Source organism: Canis lupus, chromosome X (genome assembly GCF_003254725.2).
Source record: "Canis lupus dingo isolate Sandy chromosome X, ASM325472v2, whole genome shotgun sequence".
NCBI lineage: Eukaryota > Metazoa > Chordata > Mammalia > Carnivora > Canidae > Canis > Canis lupus.
Genome location: NC_064281.1, coordinates 55,410,392 through 55,434,161, shown reverse-complemented (window position 1 = coordinate 55,434,161; position 23,770 = coordinate 55,410,392). Strand labels below are relative to the sequence as shown.

Here is a 23,770-nt window from a genome sequence, read left to right as displayed (position 1 = left end):
AGGAAGTGTTATTTTTTGCCATTTCATTAGGAGGCCCAGGGTACTGAGAGAAGGCTTGAGCCGCAGGAATCCAGAGCAGAGCTTTGGGGGGTGGGGCAGAGGGTTATGGGGACAGCAACCTGCTTAAGATTGGACAGACCTGTGTGTGGGGCCCAGCAGGGTATAGCCCGGGCTTGACTCAGCTTAAAGGCACAAGATGCAGAAGCAGGCTGAATTCCTAGCCGGCAGGGGCGCCCTGCTGGGAGGTCTGTTGGGGCAAGGCCTGTGCAAGGGAGGCAGGTTGGGAGTGCTAACTGGATTTTTTATTTTTATATCAAGACACTGTGTTTAAAATTTTTACAAAGGACAAACTCCATGGGTTTCCGTTAGTGTTTTAAGAACTTTTCTTTAAAAAAAAAAAAAAAGCCAACAACAACAAAAAACACTGCCTTTTTGAAAGAGAAATGACAGACACAAAAGAGACTCTGTAAAGAAAATGGGGCGAATTTCTGATACCATGACCCCAAGGGCAGAGGCAGAACCCAGATTACACTCAGGGGCCCAATAATGACATGGTCTCCACCAGAACCTCATTCACCAAATATAGGGTCCCCTGGTCTAGCCAGGCCAGTACTCCTGGCCTTTGGGGAAAGCAGGTCACCCTGCAGTCTCTGCAGCCCTCCACAGGGACACAGAGATGGCTGGAGAGTTCTCCCCTATGGCCCTCCAATCCCATCCAGCAGTAGCCCCTTCCTCCTTCTACCCCATGGTCTTGCTTGAATCCGTTTCTTTCCTGGGGGCGGGGGTCATGTTCCTTGACTGGATTGTGTGAGCACTGGGGGTTCCACACCCAGACAGACATAGGCCTGGAGCCTCCCTTCTGGAGCCTCTTTGCGCTCATGGGTTGGAGAGGCATTTGTTCCAAAATTATTTTTAAAATCAACAAAAACAAGACCCAGAAAAAAGACCAAGTCTGGGGGAGAAAGAGCTACTCTGCTCTTTAAAGCTCCCAAGTCTGGAGTTGGTCGGTGGTGCAGTTCCAAGAGAGGCGGAAGGCGAGCACCAAGGGGGTGTCCAGCTGGTGCTTTCAGGCCCCCAGAAGTGTCTGTGATCAGGCTCAAGGAGCTGGCTTCAGCTGCTGTTCCACAGGTCCTCGGTTTCCCAAAGACTCATTTGCGTCCCTATTTGAAGGGTTTGTTCAGGTTTACTTCCTTATTTGTGTTTTTGTACATGAGGGTGCATGTCCACATCTGTCTATGTTTGTGCAGGTGGGTCTGCTGTCGGGCGTGGGTGCGTGCGTATACATATATGTCCATACGTGTCTCTGTGTGTGTGTCTGTGTGTGCATGTGTCCGTGGGTGTGGGAGGGAAGGAGCCGGGAGATAGGCTGTGCTCTGGGCTGGAGCTATACCCGGGTGGTGGAGTGTGAGTGGGGCAGCCCAGTACTATTGAACCCTGCGGCAAAGGTGTTATAGGGGTGCAATGTCTGCAGCCCCACTAAGGAGTTGGGAATCATAGTGATGGTGTTGGGTGTCATGAGTGGGATGTCATCAGGGGAGCGACGCAGGGTCAGCGTGTAGTCAGGCAGTGCAGTGAGGCGCAGTGTGTCATGGGGGGGGGCAGCCTCACATTCATGGTGGGTGGGGCCCAGCTGTAATGCTGCCAGCTCCTCCTCAGGAGCAGCTCCCAATTCAGGGGCCCCGGCTCCCCTCTGAGGGCTAGGCTGCCGCAGGGGCTCCTGACGCCGTTTGTCCTTGCGGTAGTAGAGGGCAGCAAAGGCCAGAACGTTCAGGAACAGGAGGGAGGCCCCCACAGCGATGGTGACACTTAATTCAGTGGAGTAGTCACGAGGGTTCTCCACCAGGAGTGGCCCTGCATCCTGGTCCCCATTCCAGGACCCTTGGGCATTCTCATTGCTGTAGGCAGGGGAGATGGCTGGACGCTTGGTGCTCCAGGTCTTGCCGTTGGGCCTGCGGGTGATGTGGGAGCTGTGGGTGGTATCCGGGGGCGGCACTTTGGTGGTTGTGGACGTATAGTGGAACATGTCATGCAGGTTGTATAGGTGGGGCACCAGATGTTTCCAGAAGGCCACCTTAGTGGCCCGGTAATGATCGCGGACCCTTGGTTTCAGCCCGATGTGAAGGTAGAGTTGGTCTCGGGGATTGTATTTGGACCAGGCCACTTCCTCAAAGCGGTTGGCCTTGGTGTGAATGAACTTGGTATCCTGGGGGACCGGCTTGTTCGGATCCCTGAAATACCACATGGAAATCTGGGGTCACCACTCTACCTGGATGAGCAAAAGGCCCAGAATTCTTCCTCTCACACCCACTTCTAAACCTCTTCCCCAGCCCATAAATTCCCACATTTCCATCATTATTCAGGGCCCTTTCCTCTGTCCATGCCCCTCCGCTTTGCCTGTTGCTATGGCATCATGGAAATGGTCTCATCCTTCCCTGTGCCCAACCTGTAAGGTCATGCTATAGATGCTTTTTCTTCTCACATGCTATCAAGCATCCATCAAACTTTTCAGCCCAATTTTTCCAAGAACCCTTGAAAGGCTCTTTATGAATGTACTTTATTTCCATTTCACTCGGCCTCTGACCATCTAACTTTGAATCCTATAGTTTTGCCAGTAACTCCCAGGGCTGCTTGGTCCTAATGCTAGCTAATTCTGAGCCTCCACAAAATTTTTGAGGGAAGAAATGGCACGAAAGACTCAAAAGGAGGAAGTAGGAAGGGGGTGAGGAGGTTACCAGGCAGGATTTGGGGAATATCTCTTAAAAAGATGACAGAAGATGTTTAGAGAGAGGAACAGAAGAGAGGACATGCTGGGGTCCCAAAGAAGCACAACCCCCACTTTCTCCTTACCCGGTCTTGGCAAAGTTGGTCCAGTAGGTCATGACGACAGCGCTGAGCATAACGTCATTCTTGGAGAAATTACAGGGGAAGAGGTCAGTGGGGCCTACCATAGGGACACCAAAAACATAGGGTACTTCGTCCCCATGAGCTGCATCTGACCAAGCAGGCTTCATGAGGCTCTGGCAGTGATGGTAGAAGGCATAGAAGTAGGTGGGTGAGCCATAGCGGGCGTGCAGATCAGCGGTCACCACCGAGGGCTCCACCCACTGGTGGTCAGTGAAGAGTGCCACCAGTGTTTTGCGGCGGGTCTCCGGATTGTCACGGTCTGCCCAGTCTGTGTACATGAACTTGATGGTCTCCCGCAGGGTGTCCTTACCCTCAGGATAGCCATATAGATTGTCCACAAAGTTGGAGACTGAGTAGTCAAAGTCGGTGCCAGAGACGCCGTCCTCAGGGTCAACCACCCCTTCCACGAACTTGAGTCCCTCGCCCTGGTTGACCCCTAGCATAATGTCATAGTTGAGGAACTCGCCCTGCTCCATGAGAATCTCGGGGTCATCAGGAATGACGTCCCCATCGATCACAGGGCCAAAGGCCACATGGTAGCGGGCTGGCTGGATGTCCTGCTCTACTAGCTCCTTGGCACTCTTTTGACGAAGACAGTCCACCATGTCCACTGTGTCTAGCACGTTACAGCCTACCTTGTCTGCCAGCAGGCTGGTATACTTCACTGGTTGGTAGTTCACAGCCCAGCTGGACAGAGCAGAACCACTTTGGATGATGGCCCTCTGGAAAAGCCCTACAGAAGATAGGCATCCCCGGATCAGATCCATCATGTCACCCACAGCCTAGGCCTCTCTTACCTGTCTCTGAGGGGCAAATCAAATACTTCCTCCTCATTCCTTTGTCACTGAGGCTGCCCTATGGGTGAAAGAAGCTATGAAGGAAGAAGAAACCTTTTATCTGGGATGATGGATCAGGACCAGAGGAGGGGTTGCTGGGCCCCTGCACTGACTTATCCCCTGCCTGTTTCTTGCTTCCTTGTTCTGGGATGATGGTTGGTAACTTGGGGGTTAAGGAAGTGCCAGAAAGAATTAACCCCTTGGGTCCCAGACATCAGCTTCCTTCTGCTCTCTCTCTTTATCTCTCCTTGTCTTCCCTTCTTGCTTCCTGCCCAGCTGGGCCCAGCTCTGTGCCAGCATACCACCAGGGAGCTGGCGCTTCCACCACAAAGGGGTCTTTTTCATGAGAGATGAGAAATGCAGGCAGGAGAGAGCCTCACATTCTGGGAGTTTGGGGGAAAGATTCCTGAGGGCAAAGGCCTTGGGATCTCAAAGTCTTCGGGGAACGCGCTCTTCCAGGGTGTAGTCTCTATAGAGACTTTCCTTTTCCAGAAACTACTGATGCCTCAGATCCAGTTTTTTCCTAAGCCAAGAGGGAGCCAGTCCCCCAAACTCAAAAAGTGGATTATTCTTCTTCCCTACCTCCCCTGAGGGGAAAAAAAATGGTATCATGCTCTCCCTGGCCCCAACATTCCCAAGTAAGGGATAATCTGGCCCTCAAGTATACAATTCCTTTCCTCTAAAAGGAAGGCAGTTTGCAAGGGTAGAAAAAGAGGGAGAGAAATATAGATTACTACTTAAGAGAAAGCCTTGCTTTTCAAAAAATTATTCTCCATGAATCAATTGCAGAAAGACAGAGGGAACAACTTTTTACAGCAGCCAGGCCCCTCGGGAGACAGAATACGGCAGCACTCCAAGAAAGGCCTTCTCCTCTCAAGGAAATAGTTCTCTACCAGAGGAGGTGCTATTCCTCTTTTCAGACAGGGGCGCCCTCACAGACGGTCACCTCACCCTCCCCTTTGTGGAGAAAAGTATTCCTGTCACCTAGAAACACATTCTAAAGTGTGATGCAGATTTCACCCTGGTCTTCCCTCACTAGGGTAGTCCCTGGAGGGACAGAGGCAGAATGTCTAGGTCAGATAGGGGTGATTTGTCTCTCTCAGAGAGACGGGCCTTCTTCAAAGAGGGACTGGAAGTCTTCCTGTGAGAATATCACTCACTCACAGGGTTGATTCCAGCAAAACTACCTTGTCCTCTCTCACAGATTTCCTTACTTCGGAGAAGAATGTGCTCTAGAGCCCAGAGGTGAAGAGAACTTTGCCTGCTGTGCCAAAAAAGGGGCCTGTTCAGCTCCCTTGAAGAGTCACTGGCAGAGGGACCCATGGCAAGGAGAGAGGCTTTCGTCTGGGCTAAAAATGAGAGTCTTCCCTTAGGGGTTGTATAGGGAGGAAGTCTGGTGTGGGCTATCAGATGGCTGCCCCTCAGAAAAAAAGCCCACCCCACAGGTTAGTGATCCTCACTGTTCCGACCCATCTCCCCACTTAAGGACAGTTTCTCTCCTGTACAGACTTGTTCTTCAGGGAGAAAGGCAAAGAATGAGTGTTTCTTACACCTAAAAACTAATTCCCACCCTAGATCTCTACCCTGAAGTCACATGTCCTTCCCAAACTGAAAGAGTTGCCCTGCCCCCAAAAACCCTCCACTGTCCCTTCAGAGACACATTCTACTCCCACTCAACCAAATCCAACTTCCATCATGACAGAAGGAGCATCTTGCTTTCTCAAGATATAAACGGGATTCTCTTTTTCCCTCTCTCACAAGGGGAGAATTACTTCTTCTCCTAGGGGAACATTCCTATTCCACTTCTCCCCAAAGGGATGCCAAGCTGTTAGAAGAGGGCTAGCTGGTTCTCCTGGACACTCTGGAGCTTGGGGTGGGGAGACGGGGGACCTGAGGCTCAGGGTGGGCAGCTGACACTTTGCTAGCTCACGTTTTGCCCCAAATGCTACTCACCCTCCGAGTGATGCGACAGAGTGAGGAGGCTCACACAGGATGCACCGATGCCTGAGCCAAAGACAGTGATACGGCGGGGATCACCACCAAAGAAGGCAATGTTCTCGCTCACCCAGCGGAGGGCCTGGATTTGGTCAAGGAGCCCATAGTTGCCCTTGGCAGCCTGATCACCGGTGCTCAGGAAACCTGGATTCAACAAAGGGCATGAGGACAGTGAAGGTAGAGGGATGGGGGATTTGGGTTATAATGGCAGGCAGGAGACTGGGGATGGCGGCGGGGGTGGGGGCGGAGGGCATGAGGACAGAGGATGGGCATGCAGTGTGGTTCTTTCCACCTGGCTACCCTCTACCATAGCTCCTTTCTGCAAGCTCCAGCACCATCAATATAGGAAGGATCAATTCCTTGCCACCCACCCATTCTCCAGTTTGGAGGAAGGGGTCTCCAGACTATTCAAGGGGGACCCTCCAGCTAGGAGACTTAAGCTGCAGGAACTGCAAATGGCCAGGCCCCGGATGTGCTATCCGGGACATTACCCTAGCCCCTGGCAAGACAGAGTGGAATAGGCAGGGACTCTGGAGTCAGATGGTCCTTGGTTCGAGTCCTGACTCTACCTCTTACTAGTCACATAGCCTTGGGCCAGTTATTTAAAATATCTGGGCTATAGTTTCCTCTTCTGTAAAATGAATATAAAAATACTTCAAAGGGCTGTAGTCAGGGTAAAACGAACATAAGCATCTCTAATATGCACCGCACTCTCTAAGTCTATAATTACTTCTCTCTCCCCTTCCTCCTCTCTCTGAGGGAAGTGAGGATCCCAAGAGGCAACAATCCCTAGGCTCTGCTTGCCCTTCTCCTGCAAATGAGCCCATCTACACCTCATTCCAGGGCCTCGAGTGGCCCCTACCTCTCATTCTCAGGGCCGGTTCTCATTTCCCTTCCTCCAAGACCTAATGAATCAGAAACTCTGGGGAGGAGGCCCCGCAATCTGTGTGTTTAACAAGCTCTTCAGGTGATGTGGTGCTTGCTAAAGTTAGAAAACCACTGGGTTAGACCATCTTTTTCATCTGGTGGAGAAATGGGAAAGTCAGTGCAGTGTGTTACCAGAGAAACAGGTCTGCCCGCCCACCCACTGGGATTTGCTGCTGAGGAGACATGTCACCATGGAGACTACCTTCCCGCCCACCTGCTGGGATTTGCTGCTGTGGAGACTTGCTACCATGGAGACTACCTTCCCGCCCACCTGCTGGCTATCCCACAGAGATGTCCTATATTCCTCCCCCACCACACACACACCCTGCTTCCATTTCAGACTGATCACGCTGCCTCGTTTCATCTCTCGTCCTTGATCTCTAGGCTCCATGGAAGGGCTCTATCTTGTCCTGCCCTAGGCTTTTGGAAGGGTCCTTTCCAGGTGGGAGTCATGGCGCTCCTACACCTTGGAAACCCACACCTAGATCGGTCTATTTTGACTCCATGTTTACGAGCTCGTTCACAGCACCTGGGATCAAGTTTTTGCAAGGCCATGTCTGGGCACCCTGAGCTCACGGAGAGCTCTCAGGCAGTCCTGGCAGCCCATGGGCAGAGGCTGGATTCGAACAGACTCCAGCAGGCCCAAGACCTCATCCCTGTCTTTCTCAGGTCCTCCTGCTTCTAGCTTCCATGAAAGAAAAGGGTTTCACCCTCTTCAAGGGTGTTATTAATTTACATTTGGTGCAGTTAAGTATGTAAAGTACTTAGTTATTCCTCTCAGGACTCAATCACAAGCCCTCTTCAGGCGAGGAAATGTGAAGGAATTAGAGAAAGCCTGAATGAGGATGAACGGAGGAGCCCTTGTTCCTCCAGACAAGGGAACCAGCTTCTCCTCTGCCGGGCCCATTCACACATTGAAGCCGCTGCTGCAAGTCTTCAAAAGTCTGCTGACCAAGATCCAACCCAGCTGTCCAAGCCCGAGACCTTCCGGCAAAAACCACTATGTGCTTCCCCCAGCCCTCCTGTCCCCTCTCTCTTCCTTTCTCCCTCCTCCATATTTTCTTTCCCTTTTCTCTTATGGAAGCCAGAGTGGCCGGGGCTTCAGCCTCGAGCCAAGGTAGCAGCAGGGGAAATGTATCAGTGTGTCTGTCCCATCAGCGGGAGGAGCCTGTGCCCAGATGTAGTAGGGGAGATTTCTCCAATGTGTCTGGATTCCCCCGGTTAGGAGCAAAGGCCTGAAAGGGCTGGTTGGAGGAGTCAACTGTCACTTGTAGCTCCCCGAGCTCCCACCGATCTTGGGATGAGAGGCGCTGAAGCATGCGGATGATGCCCTGTCAACCATCCCCTACTACAAGAGTCCTGTGTGAAGTGCCATATTCAACAGGCTCGGGCACATGATCCAGCAAATGTGATCGACCGTGAGCACACAGAAACCTGGCAGTGCAGTAGAGCAGTCATTTGCTGCTAGTTCCCCAGTAACTCAGCCATCCACAGAAACCACATGACACTGAGAGCTGAACTGCCTAACTCCTTAAACTGTCAGAAGAAATCTGAGACAGTCTCCCTGAACCCAGGTCTATACTGCCATCTACATAAGGTGCCCATCGACAGAAGATGAGGGAGTTTGGCACACTGTCCCCAAACCACAGATCTCTCACTCAAGGCTTAACATTTACCAGGTTTTTGGTTTGCCTGAAGGGTACCAGAGCAAAGACGTAGGATTAGATTCTGGAACCCAGAATAAAAATCTGGCAAGCCCCTACTTCCTCAGCCCCAGGGATATCTACATCTGGGATCCTGCTGTGGTCCCTTTCTTTGGATGGTCTCCAGCTCAGTGTGTTTTGTGGGGATGCTCCTCAAATAATAAGATGGGATCCATGGACTGGCCTGTGACATTCTCCAAATAAATGAATCACCCAAGATGTCCAAAGAAGCACCTCAGAGTAGATCATCTTTCTGGGCTCAGTGCTTCCAGAGAAGCTGAAGGGAGGGTGAATGTGCATGCAACTGGGACCCCAAACTGGCCGCCTGATCTGGGATGCTTGAAGACACAAAACAACAAAGTGTCAGCAACACGGCAAAAGCCCCAAGTGTCAGGGACAGATCTATGTTCTACATCTGGCACCAAGAGACAAAAACATCTTGCATGGACCCAGAATCTAATCAGCGGCTTATTGGTTACATTTGTGTTGTAGAGCAGGCAGTGAAGGAGACATAGGAAGTGGTGGGGGAACTTCTGACCAAATCTCAGGTTATGACTCCTTCTGAGGTTTGGGCAATATGTCGATCATTAACACCTGAGGCCCAAATAATAATATTCCTGCTCCTAGATGTTCTGTGCTGGTTATCCAAATGAGAGGAGGCTATAAAAGGAGGGGGATGGGGGCAGTTCCTAACCTGAGCTCCCTGAATGACTTTTGGTGGTGACCACGGAACCATTTCTATAACTTCTTGAGTGTGTGTGTCCATTTTACTGGGGGAGAGTCCATAGCTTTTATTAGAATCTCAAAGGGGTCCAAGACTCTCCCAAAGGTCAGAAACTTCTGATGGAGAAACTTAAAGATTAGAGAAGTGGAAGGTTATCAAGTACTCAGCAAACCAGGATGCCATAGTGAGCACTCCCTGGCAAGAGCCTCTACGGAACCCACAGCTCTCACAGTGATGCTTCTCATCCTGACTCTCTCCATCCCATCTCCTCTTCTCTTCTCACTTTCTCCCCTCTTCCCCCCGCCCCAGCTCCTCCTCTCTTTCTTTTCCTGCATCCCTAGCTGGTCCAATCATTGAAAACCAAAGTGCATTCTTAGTACTCTCTAGTGCTTTCCAATAAAACCAACAGAATGGAGCTTGGTATGTCTCACTTTTTAAAGCAGCCATGTCACTCTCACTAACAAAATAAGGTCGCAAAATTCCTTCTGGCCTTTAACTACTGTGTATGTGTGGCTGGGTGTCTGTGTGAGCTTACTTGTGGATATTCCTGACTCTCCAGGAACTGTGCAGCTAGCTTATGGATTTAAGGCCCCCTTCACCTCCCCTTCACTGTCAGAGACTCAGGTCCACTTCCTCAACAGGACAGAACCCTCAAGAGAGCCTCGCTGGGAGGTCTGGGGCAACTTGGAAAGATAGAGGAACAGTGGCCAAACCATGAGACCCAAGCCCACCAGATGTCTTGCGCACTTCATCCCTGAGATCCAGATGCCATTGAAGGGACATGGGCTCCGCTGTTTTCACGGAATATCATTTCTCCAGCCTGAACCCCCAAGACATGTCTTGCTGGCCCACCGAGTAATAACGGTAAGTCAAGAAAAGATTGCCTTTCTGTGTTCATAATTGGCACTAGAAGTGACATGCAGTACCAGGGTCTTTGGAAGTAGAGCTGGCAAAAACAATACACTCAAAAGCAAATTAAAATAAGGTCCTGTCAGCCAAGTGGCCAAGTGGCTGCTGGTCCAGCATCTAGGCCTCCAGCCCTGATGCATGGCATAGCCACCCTCTCCCCGCCCACTGGAACTTAGAAGACACAAGCTCTTTGGACAAGTTATCTTCTTCATGTCCTTATGGGGCCATATGGCTGCATGTGCCCTCGGAGGCCTGGGTGAGTGTCTGAAAGGGAGTAAGACCCTGTATGTTGAGTCACCCTCTCTGAGGTACTTGTTTACCTCAGGACCCTGGCCACAGATAGGCAGTCCTAGTCATCCAGGAAGAGACAACACAGAGGGGCAGCCTACATCACAAAAATAAGTGGGCAGATGAGAGAGGATGTGTAGGGAAGGGCAGCTAGGTATATATGATGAAGCATTTGAGAAGTAAGCATGTATATGTGGGAGTGCATTCGTGTAATGAGGTGGGAGGATATGGGGATACAGGCACAGAGAGAGTAGTGGACATTTGTACATGTGTATATATATATGGGGTAAGTGTGGGCTATGTACAAATGTGGGGGTATGTGCATGGATGGATCTGGAGGTCAAGCAGGGATATATGGATGTGTATGTGTTTGTTGGCTGGGGGGCTATGTACATATGCATTCTGCATGTATATATGCAAGCTCTGATTGGGAGGAGTGTCCATGTGTGCACATATATGTGGGATTGTGGGTATACATGTAGGAGGTCCATGGGTATGTGCATACAGTGGAGAGATATGTAAGTGTGGTGCATGGGACACATATTGTAGACGTGGAAGCAGGGATATGAGGGGTGTGTTATAGTATTTGTATATGCATTGGGTGGGGAGATGTGGACATGCGAATATGGATACATATGCATAGGGTGGGGGAATATTGGCTTGTGTTTACATGGGGAAGTTGAGGGACATATGTGTGTATGTGGGTGTTGGAGTGAATGAGGAAGTGAGGTGTGCAGGGGGATATGTGGGTATGTGTAATGTGTATGGGTGTAGCCGTGCCTATAGAGATGTAGAGGGGCGAGATATATGGGAATGGGGGCAGTGCGAGAAATCTGTGTACATATGGGGTACAGATGTTGAGTGTACAGAGGTATATAGTATGTGGATATGTGTGGGGGGAAAACTGTGTGGAGTGTTTATGGAGTGGTGGGGAATGTGCGTATGTGAGAGGCAGTTTGTAGATGTGGATTTTGGGGGGTTCTATATGTGTATGGGTATATGTGTGTATTTGTGGGGTGAGAAATAATCGTATGCATGGGCAGCATGGATGTGTGGCCATGTGAGGGTATGTGAGCATATGGATATGTGACAGGTTAGAAGGAGTATCTGTGTATGTGTGGGGTTTTTAGGGATGTGGGCCTGGGAGGGTAGTGATAGGGGAATGACACTAGAAAATTAATGGACCCTGCAAAACTCAGCTAAGCGAAAATCTGAAAGCAGTGACTTGGCTTGAAACTTAACAGAAGGTGTGGAGGTTGAACTGAGTTTCCAGTTGCAGCTAAACATTCCAGGAAAGGGCCTGGGGACACGGGGAAGCTCCCAGCACTTGGGTAGGGACTGTGTGATAACAAATGGCATTTGACTAGGTCATTGGCATCCGCTGAGAACCAAGGCCAGCATTAAATCCCCAGCATTTTTTCCTCCTTCCATAAGGACTCAGTCTTCCTTCTAGGCACCTAGTAGGGAACCATACCTAGTACCCCAACCCGATAGTTGAGGGTGATGACGATGACGTTGCCGTAACTGGCCAGGACACTGCCATCAATCATGTTGCCCGTCCCTTCCATGTAAGAGCCTCCATGGATGTAGACCATGACGGGCTTAGCACCACTGTCCCGGATGTCTGCAAGGAGAAGGGGTGAGAAACAGGCTGGGTAGGATGCCCTTCCTCCCCCACCCCCACCAGCCCTGGCCGGGGCGGGGGACGGGTTGTGGGCAGCAAAGCTATCCCAGGTGCCAGGACACCACCACCAGCTCTGAGGGCAGGACTCATGGGGCTGCTCAGCCTGGACTCAAGTGTGGGCCAGAGACTTGGCCAGAGGACTTCAGCGCCGTTTTTAAAGACTCTGGTTTCAGCCTCCCAGCTGAAGGCAGTCAGCCACACCTGTTGGGCAGGGAGCGGGAGGAAGAGGAAGGCCTGGTCTCCTTAGCTGGATCAAGTGAGTCCCTGCCCCGGGGCACCCAGGAGTCCTGGGACCTGACATGGCTTCAGAGAGCAGAGGCTGGGGAGCCCTGAAACCCCCAAGACTAGACCAGTTACATGGAAATACGGCCACTGGCAGCAGCTGGCCCCCCCAGTGCAGACAGAGACAAGAAGGGTGGGAGTAAGGGGTGGCACGGGAGAGAACAAGGAAGGTTGTGGATAAAAGGGAGTGAATGGCAGAGACGGGGTGTGGGGGACCTTAAGTGACATGGTTTCTCAGCCATGTGCCCAATTACCCCATTCTCCCTGGGCATCAAGCAGACTTAACTGGAAGCACTGGGGATGGGGAAGAGGAGAGGAGGAGGCCGAACTAAGAATGAGAGAGACCCCTGCCTCGCCATCCCCCACCCCCACCCCAGTCAGCATTAAGATGAAGATGGAGCCTTCCCAAAGGCCATTCATTGAGAGACCTCCAAGCGGCTGCTCCCAAGCCCAGGCAGTACAGTGGCGTTGGAGCTGGGCAGTCAAGAGAAGGCTCCCGGCCTGACCACCTCTACCTGCAGCCTCTCAGTGTGTGAGCTGGACCACCACTCTGCCTCACCAGCACAGCCCTACCAGCCACCAGCAAGGGGTGGGTAGGGGGGAGAGGGGGCCCCCCTGAGCTGTTTGGCACCTCCAGGGGTGGAGGGGCAGGGCCAGGGCCAGGGCAAGGAGGTAAAAGGGAATGCTTTCTGTTGCCAAGCAAACACAACCTGTTTTCCCAAGGAGGAAGGAAGACTGGTTCAAGCATCACACGAGGATCTTATACCATCTATGGACTGGGCCGTGGCGTTCTGGCCTCAGCATTTTAGCCCACAGCCTTTCTGGCCCTGTCCTGAGCCTATTGTGGCCCCTGACCCCGAGGACAGGTCTCTCTTTCTGGGAGGGGGCTGGGGAGGTTCTAAGTGGTGCTAATCTCCAGCCCCTTGGGTTGTCACTGCCTCACTCCTTCGTTCAATATCCTGCCGGGCCCCTCTCGCAGGAGCCAGTCTCCCCGCAAAACACAAGTGTCTCCTCTGCCAGTGAAACACAGGTATGTCCTCATCATCCAGTTCCCTTCATGCCTCTCCCAGCCTTCCCTCTGCTCTGCCTTCTCTCCATTCTCCCTGCTGATCAGTAGGGGCAGGTGCCCGTGAACCACAGAAGACGGGGGAGGAAGCTGTCTCTGTCAGTGCCTGCTGCTACTGGAGGGCAGAGGATGGGGGTAGGGGACTGGGGCGAGGAGGAGGCCTGCCCCCTGGCTCTGCTCGTGGTCTCTTGCTCCCGCCAGCTGTGTCCATCACCCCGGAACGCCCAGTGGCCAACCAGGCCAAAGATGGATGAACAGCCCAACAGCCTCGTATAGGAACAGAAACACACCAACGGACGGACAGACAGACAGACGGGGCTTCTCCCCATCGAGAGGGGGAGGGGCTCTGTGCCATGCACCAGCCGCCGCGCCCTGCAGCCCCCAAATACCTTCATCTTCATCCCCGTCATTATCCGCTAAGTCCTCGCCCTGTTTCTTAGCGCCGGATCCTGGGGACCAGACACGGGGAGACACAACAGCACAGAACAGAGAACAAAACAGAGAGAGAATTCAAAAACAGCATGACTGCAGTGTGGCCCAGCAAGCCAGCTCTGGGCTTGGGCCCAGGACAGGCAGGAGGGATGGCAAGAACCAAGGGAATGGGTGGGCTGAGGCCCAGACCTTCATCAGGATGATGGTGTTGCAGGCCCCTGCTGTGCTGGCTTCCCTGCACCTCCCTGCCCTGCCTCCCTGTCCCCAACAGCCCGTCTCAATCAGCTACCTTCCCGGAGGGAGCAGCATACGGGCCAGGGCAGAGCCAGAGGCCCACGCAAGGACAGGATTGCTCCCAGGTGGAAGGGGGCTGCAAATGTGGACACTGGTAGGCTGAGCTGGAGAGCAGGGGCAGCCACCGAGGGTGACAGGTGGCACTGCCAGAATGTTGGATATGGAAGTGAGCTATTAGGGCAGAGACGGGGATTGGGGCCCCCAGCCCTGAGCTACCTGGGCCCAGTAGGAAGGCTAATGTGGGGCCTCAGCTGACCCTGATTCCCAGAGGAGAAAATAAGAGATAAAGCTTTGCCTCTGGTCTTCCTCGTTGGGGCCCCCTGCTCTGGCTAATGGCAAATGGGGTTCTTGCTCCCAGGAACCAGGCCTAAGAGCAGCAAGCACTGCCCGGAGATCTAGAGAGAGATAGAGAGGGAGGGAGGGAAAAGAGGAAGGGGAGGAGGAAAGAGGGACGTGAGAGAGATGGAGAGAGAGAGACAGAGACAGAGAGAGGGGGGTAGACAGAGAAATAATAATAACAGCTCCTACCATATACCGAATATTTACCATGTGCCAGACACTCTACTGCTGCCATATTGTTTGATCCTTACACCCCAATGAGGTAAGTACTGTCTCTATTCCTGTTTCACCGATGGGGAAACTGAGGTTCAGAGAGGTAAAGTGACTTGCCCAAGATCACACAGCCAGGAAGCACTAGAGGTAAGATTCAAACCCAGGTCTGCTCAACTGCAAAGCCCATGGTCTTTCCACTGCACCATACCACCTTTCTAGGATGGGGGAAAGGGAAGGAAAGAATCAGCGAGAAAAAAGGTGGAGCGTGGGGTGGAGGGAGAGAGGAAGGGGGGGAAGGAGAGAAAAGAAGGGACCCAGAGGAGAGAAGAGAGACATTGAGGACCTGTGGGTAAGCTGGCACCAATTCTCTTTCCTGTTCTAAGGAGATGATAGGTGCATCTTGGGTATGGCTGTGGAGAAAGAGGACTTGCTGCCTGGACGCTGGGCAGAGTGGGGAGACAGAGGTCATTCCACCAGTACCCCAGGGCTTACCCTCTGCTCTGTGACACCAGATACTCTCAGCCTGGAGGCAGCAAATAGCCCCCTTTCCCAGCTGGTCTGGTCACTGGTGACTAAATTCCCTTACAGCTATTAATCAAAACAGGAGCCTCCCTCATATTACAAAATGGCTTTTCAAGTAGGCCAAGAGCTGGGCCCGAGGTGCAGGAATGGCCTCTAGCTTCCCGAACCGCCAGTGGCACCTACCGTCTTAACACCTGCCAGTACTGCCCTTGGAAATGCCGTGGGGCCTGTGGCATCATGGCTGGCACAATGGACAGCCCCCCCCCCCCGCCCGGCGGAAGGCAAGTACTCATCCAAAACATGCATTCCCTCCAACTTGATGGAGTGGAAGTGGGGAGAGGGGGCAGATCCTCCCCCGGAAATCCCTCACTTCCCAAGGGCACTGACTTAGAAAGTGGGTCCCTATTGCACACACACCCTCTGTTCCCCTGCTGCCCCGCCAGGAGCATCCCTGGGTTGCTGCGTTGTCCCGGCCTCATCTGTGACCTCTTCTGCGCAGATGCCTTTGCTCCTTCCAGCGCAACCACCATCCCTGGTCCCCACACTGTGCTGCTGCAGGGTCCATCTGGACCAGGCCTACCCTATGCACACCACAATCCTAACAACCGCTGCAGATAGGATATCTCTCGCCCCAGAAGTGGGGTCAGAAATTCCATTCTGAATGGCCAACCGGCCCTGGATAGGGAACTAATTTGAGCCATGCCTCGAAATTACCAAATACCCTCCCTGCAAGCTGTCTGGAACTCACTTCCCAACTTGGCCTGTGGGGCTCAGCTGAACCAGCTTAGTTTCAATCCTAGGACAGGAGCTTCGTCAGAGTAGCGATGAAGACTTTATCCATTATTCCTGAATTGTGCCTTTACCTCATACCCCTCCAACAGCCCTGCCTAGCACACAGTGCCTAGCACATGGCCTTGCCCACAGTCACTGATCCTGATAGGCAAATGTTTGCAGTTGAGGGGAGCTTCCAGTCAGCTCTCTAGCCAAACTCTGAGGACTGGACTCCCCTGGGCTCTCACTGGCACCCTGGGGAGATGATTCCTCCTAGGAATAGTTACTGTCTAGTCATCCTCTCTCCCAGCAGCACACCCCCACACCCTTCAAGCAAGTAACCCACAGGAGCAGGCTTAAGAGACTTTCTTCCTGAATTCATTCACAGGCTAATGGAATGTCAAGGCTGGAATGGTCCCCCTACCATCTTCAGAGGCCAAAGTGGAAGTCCTTTTGTGTGTGTGTGTGTGTGTGTGTGTGTGTGTGTGTGTGTCTCGGGGGGGCTTGCCTAAAGTCTGTCTCACTGTGAGCGGAAGAGAGGTGGGACTGTCAGGCTTTGGGGTTCCCAGACCCATACTCTTTCTGCAATGCCACTCTTGTGGGACAAGTGTTTGCTGATCGCCTACAGCATGTGAGGTCCTAGGCTGAGTGTGGGACCTCACACTGTCCCTAGAGCTGCAGGCCCCCCTGGGTGCTTCCGGGTGCATCAACAACACTCAGCGCGCGCACGCGCGCGCACACACACACACACACACACACACACACACACACACACTCCATGTGGATTTTGGGAATGTGTCCCCTAGAGATTCCTGCTCAGCAGGGAGCATCCATGCGGGCAGGAAATCCTGACAACCCCAACTCAGGGAAAGCCTGCCCTACGATTACAAAGGAAAACAAACCCCAATCTTGCCAAAAGGTTGTAGGGATCAGGCTGTGACTTTTCACCTATTCCTTAAGCTGGTACTATTTCCAATTTGGCCCAGCCCATCCACATTTCACCATTGTTTGCAGAGTTGGGGAGGTGGGAATGACCAGATGGGAGCCTTGCGTGCTACAGTGGAAAGAACACCGCCCTGAGGGTCAAGAGACCCGGGTTTTGGCCCCAGTTCTGCCACCGACCAACACAGGGCCTTGAGCAGCAGCAAGTCACTCCCCTGGGCCTGTTTCCTCATCCGTAAAATTGGGAAACTGATTCCTGCTTTACAAGCTTCCAGAGACATGGGGAGGATTTTACAGCTAAGTATGAAAAGTGCTTTGCAGAAAACATGATGTGGTATTTGAACAGGAAGAATTATTTCTGCAAGGAGAACAGACACCTCCCAGCAAGAGGGTAAATGTAAAATACAGGATCTCGTGCCTCCTTTAGAGTCCATAGTTCCCAGAGACCCCCAAGGTCTAGCCACCAGACTAGCCTGGGGCACTCAGCTATGCTGTGGCCAGAGGTGGAGTCAAGGGTGACTTTGGTCTAAACTTCAAGGCTGGAAAGTTGAGTCTAGACTTTGCACTCAGGAAAGAGTACATAGGGATGAAGCAGTGGCTCCCTGTTGGGAAAAGGGCAGAGGCCTTTGGCTCCAACTTGGCTGTCTAGAGTCCCCCACCTCCACCCCCTCCACTGAGGTGGCTCAGAGAAAACCACTGGCTCTGTGCACATGCGTTAGTGTGGAATTTGGAAGAAACGGGGTTGCGGCTTCTGCTCTGAACCTGCCTTAGGCCACCAAATCCTCCCTGCAAAGCAGCCAAGGCCCTTGGCTATGGTGGAGCTCAGGCCTGCTCACCGACCGCCCCCTGAGCCTGGGCTACTTGAAGGAAGGCTGGGTCCTCAGGGGCAAGGGCAGGTGGGCAGGCAGCCCTCCCTCTCTCTCTCTCTCCCTCCCCGCCGGCTCGCTACCTACCTCCTTTCCTACAAATTTTCTTGTTGGGCTTTCGGGCGCATTCCTTGGAAATCCGCTTTACTGTAAAATGAATAAAAAACTAAAAAATAACAGGAGGCCTCTGCTCAGGGGCATGCACCCCCATCCCCCCAGGCCCCAAGAGCTGCTCTGCAGGCGGCACATGGCAGAGAGCCTGTCCCACCATCTCCTTGTTTCTGTCACTTACCTGAGTGTGACCCCCGCGGGAGGAGGCATCAGCTAGCCAAAGAGGAGGTATCTAAGTGATGCCCACCAGGCCGACCCCCCCCTCGCCCCCCCCCCACACCCGGCTCCCTTGGCCACAGGGACCTACCACCTTTCAAAGCAGGTGGAATGGCAACAGGGGGGCCTGGTGGAGCCAGCATCCTGGGCAGCTGCCAGCAGTGACCCATACTCCCCCAGGGAACCCCCATCCAGCACTCAGGCCCTAGATCCATCAAAGCTCTCAGGCCTGGCCAGGCTCCTCCTGGTAACAGTGTCACTCACACACGGGAGCTCAGACAATGCTGGGGGAGGGAAGAATGGGGAGGCCAAGCTGAGTGATGGTTAGAAGCATCTTCATAGACAACGGACAGACGCATGCTGCAGGACACACACAACCACATGCGAGCCACAAACACAACAGGGCGGGCGGGAAGCAGGGAAGGCACAGTGCCTGGCCGCAGCACTCACCATCCTCTGTGGGCACATAGACATTCAGGTAGAGGCAGTCTTCATTGGGCTCCTGGATGTAAGTAGCGACAATATCCAAGTTGGCAGTGAACCAGACAGGCAGCATGACTTCGGGCACAGCCGTGTGGATGTTCTGGGGGCACACTGGGGGAAAGTGTGTGGCGTTCCGGATGCCCGACCAGGAGGGGGGTGGCTCAGGGGGCAGGAAACGTTTCTCGCCGATGGGGGGAGCTGCGTAGGGCACCCCCAGGTACTGATCCACAGGCCCCAGGATCTCACTGGGCAAGGGTACCCGGGCACCCCTCAGCTTCCCAAAGTGGGTGTTGACTGTGGGCGCTGGGGCCTGGGTACTGGCCCTCAGCACCAAGCTGAGGAACCACAGGGTGAGGTACAGGCTCCGGCCAACCGTGGATTCGGGGCTCAGGAACAGCGAGGGCAGGCCAAGCCGCAGCCACATGTTCCGGGCAGGGGGACCGGCAGGAAAGGCAGACTCCGGGGTCACAGCATCAGCCCAACAGGCAGCCCCTTCATGGCCACACTGACTTGAACCTCAAGACTGAGCTCTCGGGGGACACCTACAGGTGCCCCAGCAATGCAGAGAGGTTGTCCAAGCACCACAGCTTCAGAAAGGGACTCCCTCAGGGCCAGACAGGCCTGTGGAGAGAGGGAAGCATGCGTCACCTGACATGGTCTGGGAGGAGGGCTAAGGGGAGTTGCTTCCTTGTCCCCCCCCTCCGCTGGGCTTGGGCTGTCCTCCCACAGTGAGGAGAGTTTTCCCATGCCCGGCCTGGCGTTCCAGGGGCCCACAGATGATCTCTATTGCCCATCAAAAGCAGTCTGTGTGCCTTGCTACGGCCCAGAAGATCCTAGGGGATTGACACAGTGACAGTTGCTGCCACTGCAAGTTTCCAGTCCCCAGCTCCAACTCCTCAGCCAGTGGAGCTCATTGGGGTCAGCCAGACCCAGAGTAGCCTGTGGAAGCAGGAGGCGGGGAACACTGGAAGGGGGGCTCAGGTTCCGGAGCAAACTCTCTAGACCCCTGGCCCCAGTTACTCCACACGGGGACCTCCCACACCAGAAAAGGGTAGGATTGTTAACCTCGTTCAGGGGTTCTAAGTCAGAAATAGGAAAAACTGGCAGATAGGCATAGCATCCCACATAGAGACCCCCTCACCAGCAACCAGGGCAGGCAGTGGGGTGGAGGGGTAGCAGGATGGCCACTCACCAGAGTCCCTAGACCCTCCTGTGCCCCTGTACATTGCTCCTCAGCCCTGCTCCCAAATTCTTAAGCCTTGGTCCTTTCTGTGGGATATCTCTAATTCACACCGAGTGCCAGAACTGAGGCAGAGACCGTAGTCCTCCTTCAGTCCTCCTTCCGCCTAGCACCCTAGGCATTGTTAATACTCAGCCAGTGTAAAATAAACAACGGGGTGTGGGGGACACACACCCAGAGACCTATGGAAATAAAGTCACAAAGACTCAAAAGGGAGTGCGAGAGACCAAGCCAGGATCACAGACACTGTGATTCACTCCCACAGACATATATTCCAAACCCACAGTGATCCCTCATATCGTCGCATATCCTGAGACAGAGAGCCTCACAGAGCCAGAGAATCACAGAGAAATACATTCAGAGACACACACAGGGACTCACTGAAATATAATCACACACATACTACATAGGTAAATATCCAGAGACACTACAGCATAATGGTGACACATAGGTGGAGACAGAGACAGAAATAGCCACTCAAGACACACGGGCTTTCTAACATACAGTTATACAGCCAGCACATACATATGGGTGCACACAGACACTGCTGCATGGAGACATACACGCGTGCAAGACTGCGTGCGTGCACGCGCGCACACACACACACACACACAGACGCACACAGATACAATTTAGTTTTCCCTATTTCTCCCGCCTTCCAAGATTGCCGGCCTGCTCCTTTAAGAACTGGCTGAAGGGGTGGGGGAGGGAGATTGGGAACGCCCGGCCTTAGGCCACAACGAGAGGGGAATGAGAATGTGTGTGTGTAAGAGAGAGAGCAAGAAAGGGAGAAACAGAGAGAGGAAGAGAGAGGGAGGGAGGGAGGGAGAGGGAGGGCAAGAGAGGTAGAGGGAGAGGAAGAGAGCTAGAGAGAGAGAAGGAGAAAGAAAAGGAGGGAGGGAAGGAGGAGGAGGAGGGAAGGCGGGCAAAACCACTAAAGGGATGGGGGCTCAGAGGAAATGGGGAGCAAAGTAGGGGGGCGGGGGTTAGATCCCAGACATTGCCCAGAATGCACCTGGGTGGGGGGGTGGGAGGAGGGGAAAGGGAAGGAAGGGGTAGGAGTAGGGAGGTGGGGCAGAAGGGAGCGTGTGTGTGTGTGTGTGTGTGTGTGTGTGTGTGTGTGTGTATGGGGGGGGATAGTCCGCAGCTGAGTTCACACAATCCCCCCATTCACCGTCTCCATGGCAACTCTGGGGCACAGACCGCTCATTCACACGGCTTCCCCGCCAGCACCCCCCCCATACCATTAACCCCCTCGGTGCTGCCCCTCCCCACAAATTCCATTAACCCCTTCGGGATGCCTCCCTCTCCAGTAACCCTTCAGTGCCAAATACTGGTCCCCTCTGAGTCAATTCCCTGCAGCCCCTCCCCCGTGAACACCTAGACAAATCCACCGACCCCCAAACGCCCTCTGTACCCTAGGACCCACTGTGAGTCCCCAAGGCCGAGATCTCCATCCTGGTCCAACTTGCAATTTGGGAGAAGACAAGGGGAGGCGGCAATGCTGGGGATTAGAGTGGCATCTGGGGTACTTTGGGGGCTGGAGCAGTATTGGGCAAGGGGAATTGTGCAGGAATGGGCTGGTATGGAGAACTGCAGTATTGGGGGCTACACGGGTTCGGAATGGTATTGGGGGACAAAGCTGCATTGGAATGGGGGAGGATAGGATAAAGGCCTGGGGGGAGGGGGCTGCAGAGAGTGGGGGAGGGAGCCTGGCTGTGAGATGCTATGATGGAAAAAGGATGGGGCTGCACTGCGGGGGAGGGGGGACTGGCAATGTGCAATACAGGAATAGGGCTGGGGGCACTTAGTAGGGGTATTTTGATGAGCATGCGGCCAGGCTGTGGAAATAGAGGGACCACGGGTGGGACGATGGTAGGGATGCGGGATTCAGGGAGGAGGCGGAGGAGAGAAGCAAAGCGGAGGAGGATTGGAGGGTCAGGGGTGCCGATGGAGAACATGGGGGTTGAGAAGGATGGGGAGCATTGGCTGGGGAGTGGAGGAGCCCGGGATTGGGAGGGGATAGGATCGGAGCAAGGTATGAGCAGCTGGAGGATGAGAGACCGGGGCAGGCGGCCTCACCTGTTCCCCGGGCTGTTGCGAGCGACTGAACCGGGCCGCGGACCACCCATATCGCCTCCAGGCCAAGGGCTCCGCACCTGAATCCCCGAGATCTGCTCTCCGGCAGCCTGGCTGCTGTGCCCGCGCACCGAGGGGGCGCGCTGCGCGTGCCCGGACACGGGGGGGCGCGGTCCCTGCCATTAACTCCTTTTGTGCCAGAGATGGCTCAAGTCCTGGGGCATGGCCCAATTCCTCCCATGCTCAAGCACACTCGGCTCACCCCCTCTCTCCCTTTCACACACACCCTGCTCAAATGAAGACAGGCGATCTTCCAGGGCAGCTTAACTCAAACTTTACCTGCAAAGCTCAAAACCTTGAAACAAAGGGAGAAACTGAGGCACTGCTGTCTGCAAGAGCCCGCAGTCATACTCTACAGAAGACAAGCCTCCACCTTGCTCAGCATCCCTTGCTTCTCCCCTCCTCAGCACCCGCACAAGGCAAGCAGCAACCAGTGGAGGGGTAGGGGTACTTTGCTCTCGTCCTGTCACTCTCCCAAAAGTCAACGGTTGTTCCTTTCTGCTGCTTCTGTTGGGGCATGTCAGACAGCACGCCAGTTGTCCCACCATTTCAGGCTCTCCCCTCCAGATCCAGCTTTATGTCTCATGTTTCTGTATATGGTGCACCTGTCCCATTCATTTAGCCCCCACCACCACCACTGTAAGTCCCCCTGAGTGTCCCTTATCTCAGCTGAGCCCCTAACCCTGTAGCTCATCAGAATGTTTTTGTCTGGATAGAACAGATCAGAAGCAAGCTTTGGTCACATCTGCCTTGACCCTGTCCGGGGAGATCTGTTCCTTGTGAACACAACTCTGAAACTTGGTAAGTCCCATATGAGCAAGGGCGTTCTGGACCTCAAAGGGGGATTTTATTTATTTTTATTTTTTATTTTCTGGTGTTTGGGTATTGATGGCTGATCCTCGGTTTTACCAGCACATGTGACACTTGCCAGTGACCCAGTGTGACTATGGCTTGGATGTTACCCTGAAGTTGTCAAATCATCCGGTACCACCCACCAACAAGGCTGAGGTTGGTCCTCTTCAAGCCCCAGCTGGACATACCAGAAGACTCCTTTGTAGTACACCAGTTGACTCTCCTGAATAGCCTTTATGTACTGCCTCAAACCTGAAGGCAAAGGGGCTGCAAATGACCCCGCCACAGTTCCAAATGTGACTCTGGAGCAACAGTTTTGAGTTTTCTCTACTGTAAAATGGGAGGGATCAACAGTCATCCTGGGTAACTGCCAAGGTGGGTCAGGTGAAAACAGTTTCCAGCAACAGAGCAAAGAGAGAAAAGGGTCCTTCCTTTTCCTGGGTCTCTCTTCCTCTCAGAACCATACCTTCCTTCCACCACCAATTCAATGGTGACACATGCCAATGGAGGGCAATTTTTCATCCCAGTTCATCCCAGAAATGTGACTCTTGGGAGAAGTTCTCTAGGATGCTGCTTGGTATATGACAGGGAGCGCAGGAGTTGGCCAAAAGGGTAGGCAGTGCCAGTCACACCCTCCACCCTGGAAGCTTGTTCAAAACCCAGCAGCACAGGGAGTGGGGGGCAGAAAAATCAGGTTCCACTGATTTTTTCCCCTCTGGCCTATCAGCCCCTCCCCCACCCTAGTGGTCTATCCCTCATGGAGAGAAGCTACAAAGAACCCCCAACATCTAGCTGAGAAGGTAAGCTGCCCTTCTTAAGAAACTAAGGGCCCCAACGTATATAATATGTTGTCAGGTTGAAGAAGGGAGAAGAGAGTAGCAATCCAATTGGAATCTAGAAATTGGTGGGATGGAAGGTAAACAGGAGAGCTGATTGGAACAGAACAGAACAAAGGCTCTGACTGGTTGGTCCAGCCCCCAGCACTCTCCTCAGAGCCTGCCCTTCCCCACCATGCAGAACTCACACACTCCC

At 53.4% G+C, this 23,770-nt stretch overlaps 1 protein-coding gene across 4 annotated transcripts; it reads right to left on the bottom strand.

Annotated features, from left to right (window-relative positions):
• Positions 1-280: 280 nt before the first annotated feature.
• Positions 281-21,988, bottom strand: NLGN3 (neuroligin 3). 4 transcript variants are annotated; one of them, XM_025466127.3, is made up of 8 exons: positions 21,830-21,988; positions 18,475-19,128; positions 17,785-17,844; positions 13,708-13,767; positions 11,761-11,910; positions 5,694-5,879; positions 2,848-3,637; positions 281-2,228 (listed from the first exon to the last, which is right to left on the bottom strand). In XM_025466127.3, the coding sequence occupies exons 2-8, from the start codon at positions 18,929-18,931 to the stop codon at positions 1,385-1,387; spliced, it is 2,547 nt and encodes an 848-aa protein (XP_025321912.1). In that variant the 5' UTR covers positions 18,932-19,128; positions 21,830-21,988; the 3' UTR covers positions 281-1,384. The 4 variants fall into 4 exon arrangements, with proteins under 4 accessions (XP_025321912.1, XP_025321915.1, XP_025321916.1 ...); XM_025466130.3 differs by lacking the exon at positions 17,785-17,844; XM_025466131.3 differs by lacking the exons at positions 13,708-13,767; positions 17,785-17,844.
• Positions 21,989-23,770: the final 1,782 nt, after the last annotated feature.

Coding starts and splice junctions, on each gene's coding strand:
- NLGN3 (XM_025466127.3), bottom strand. CDS start 18,931: ATGTGGCTGCGGCTTGGCCTGCCCTCGCTGTTCCTGAGCCCCGAATCC. Junction 11,911..13,707: donor TGACGGGGATGAAGATGAAG/GTATTTGGGGGC, acceptor TTCTCCTTGCAG/ACATCCGGGACAGTGGTGCT. Junction 5,880..11,760: donor CTATCGGGTTGGGGTACTAG/GTATGGTTCCCT, acceptor TGTTGAATCCAG/GTTTCCTGAGCACCGGTGAT.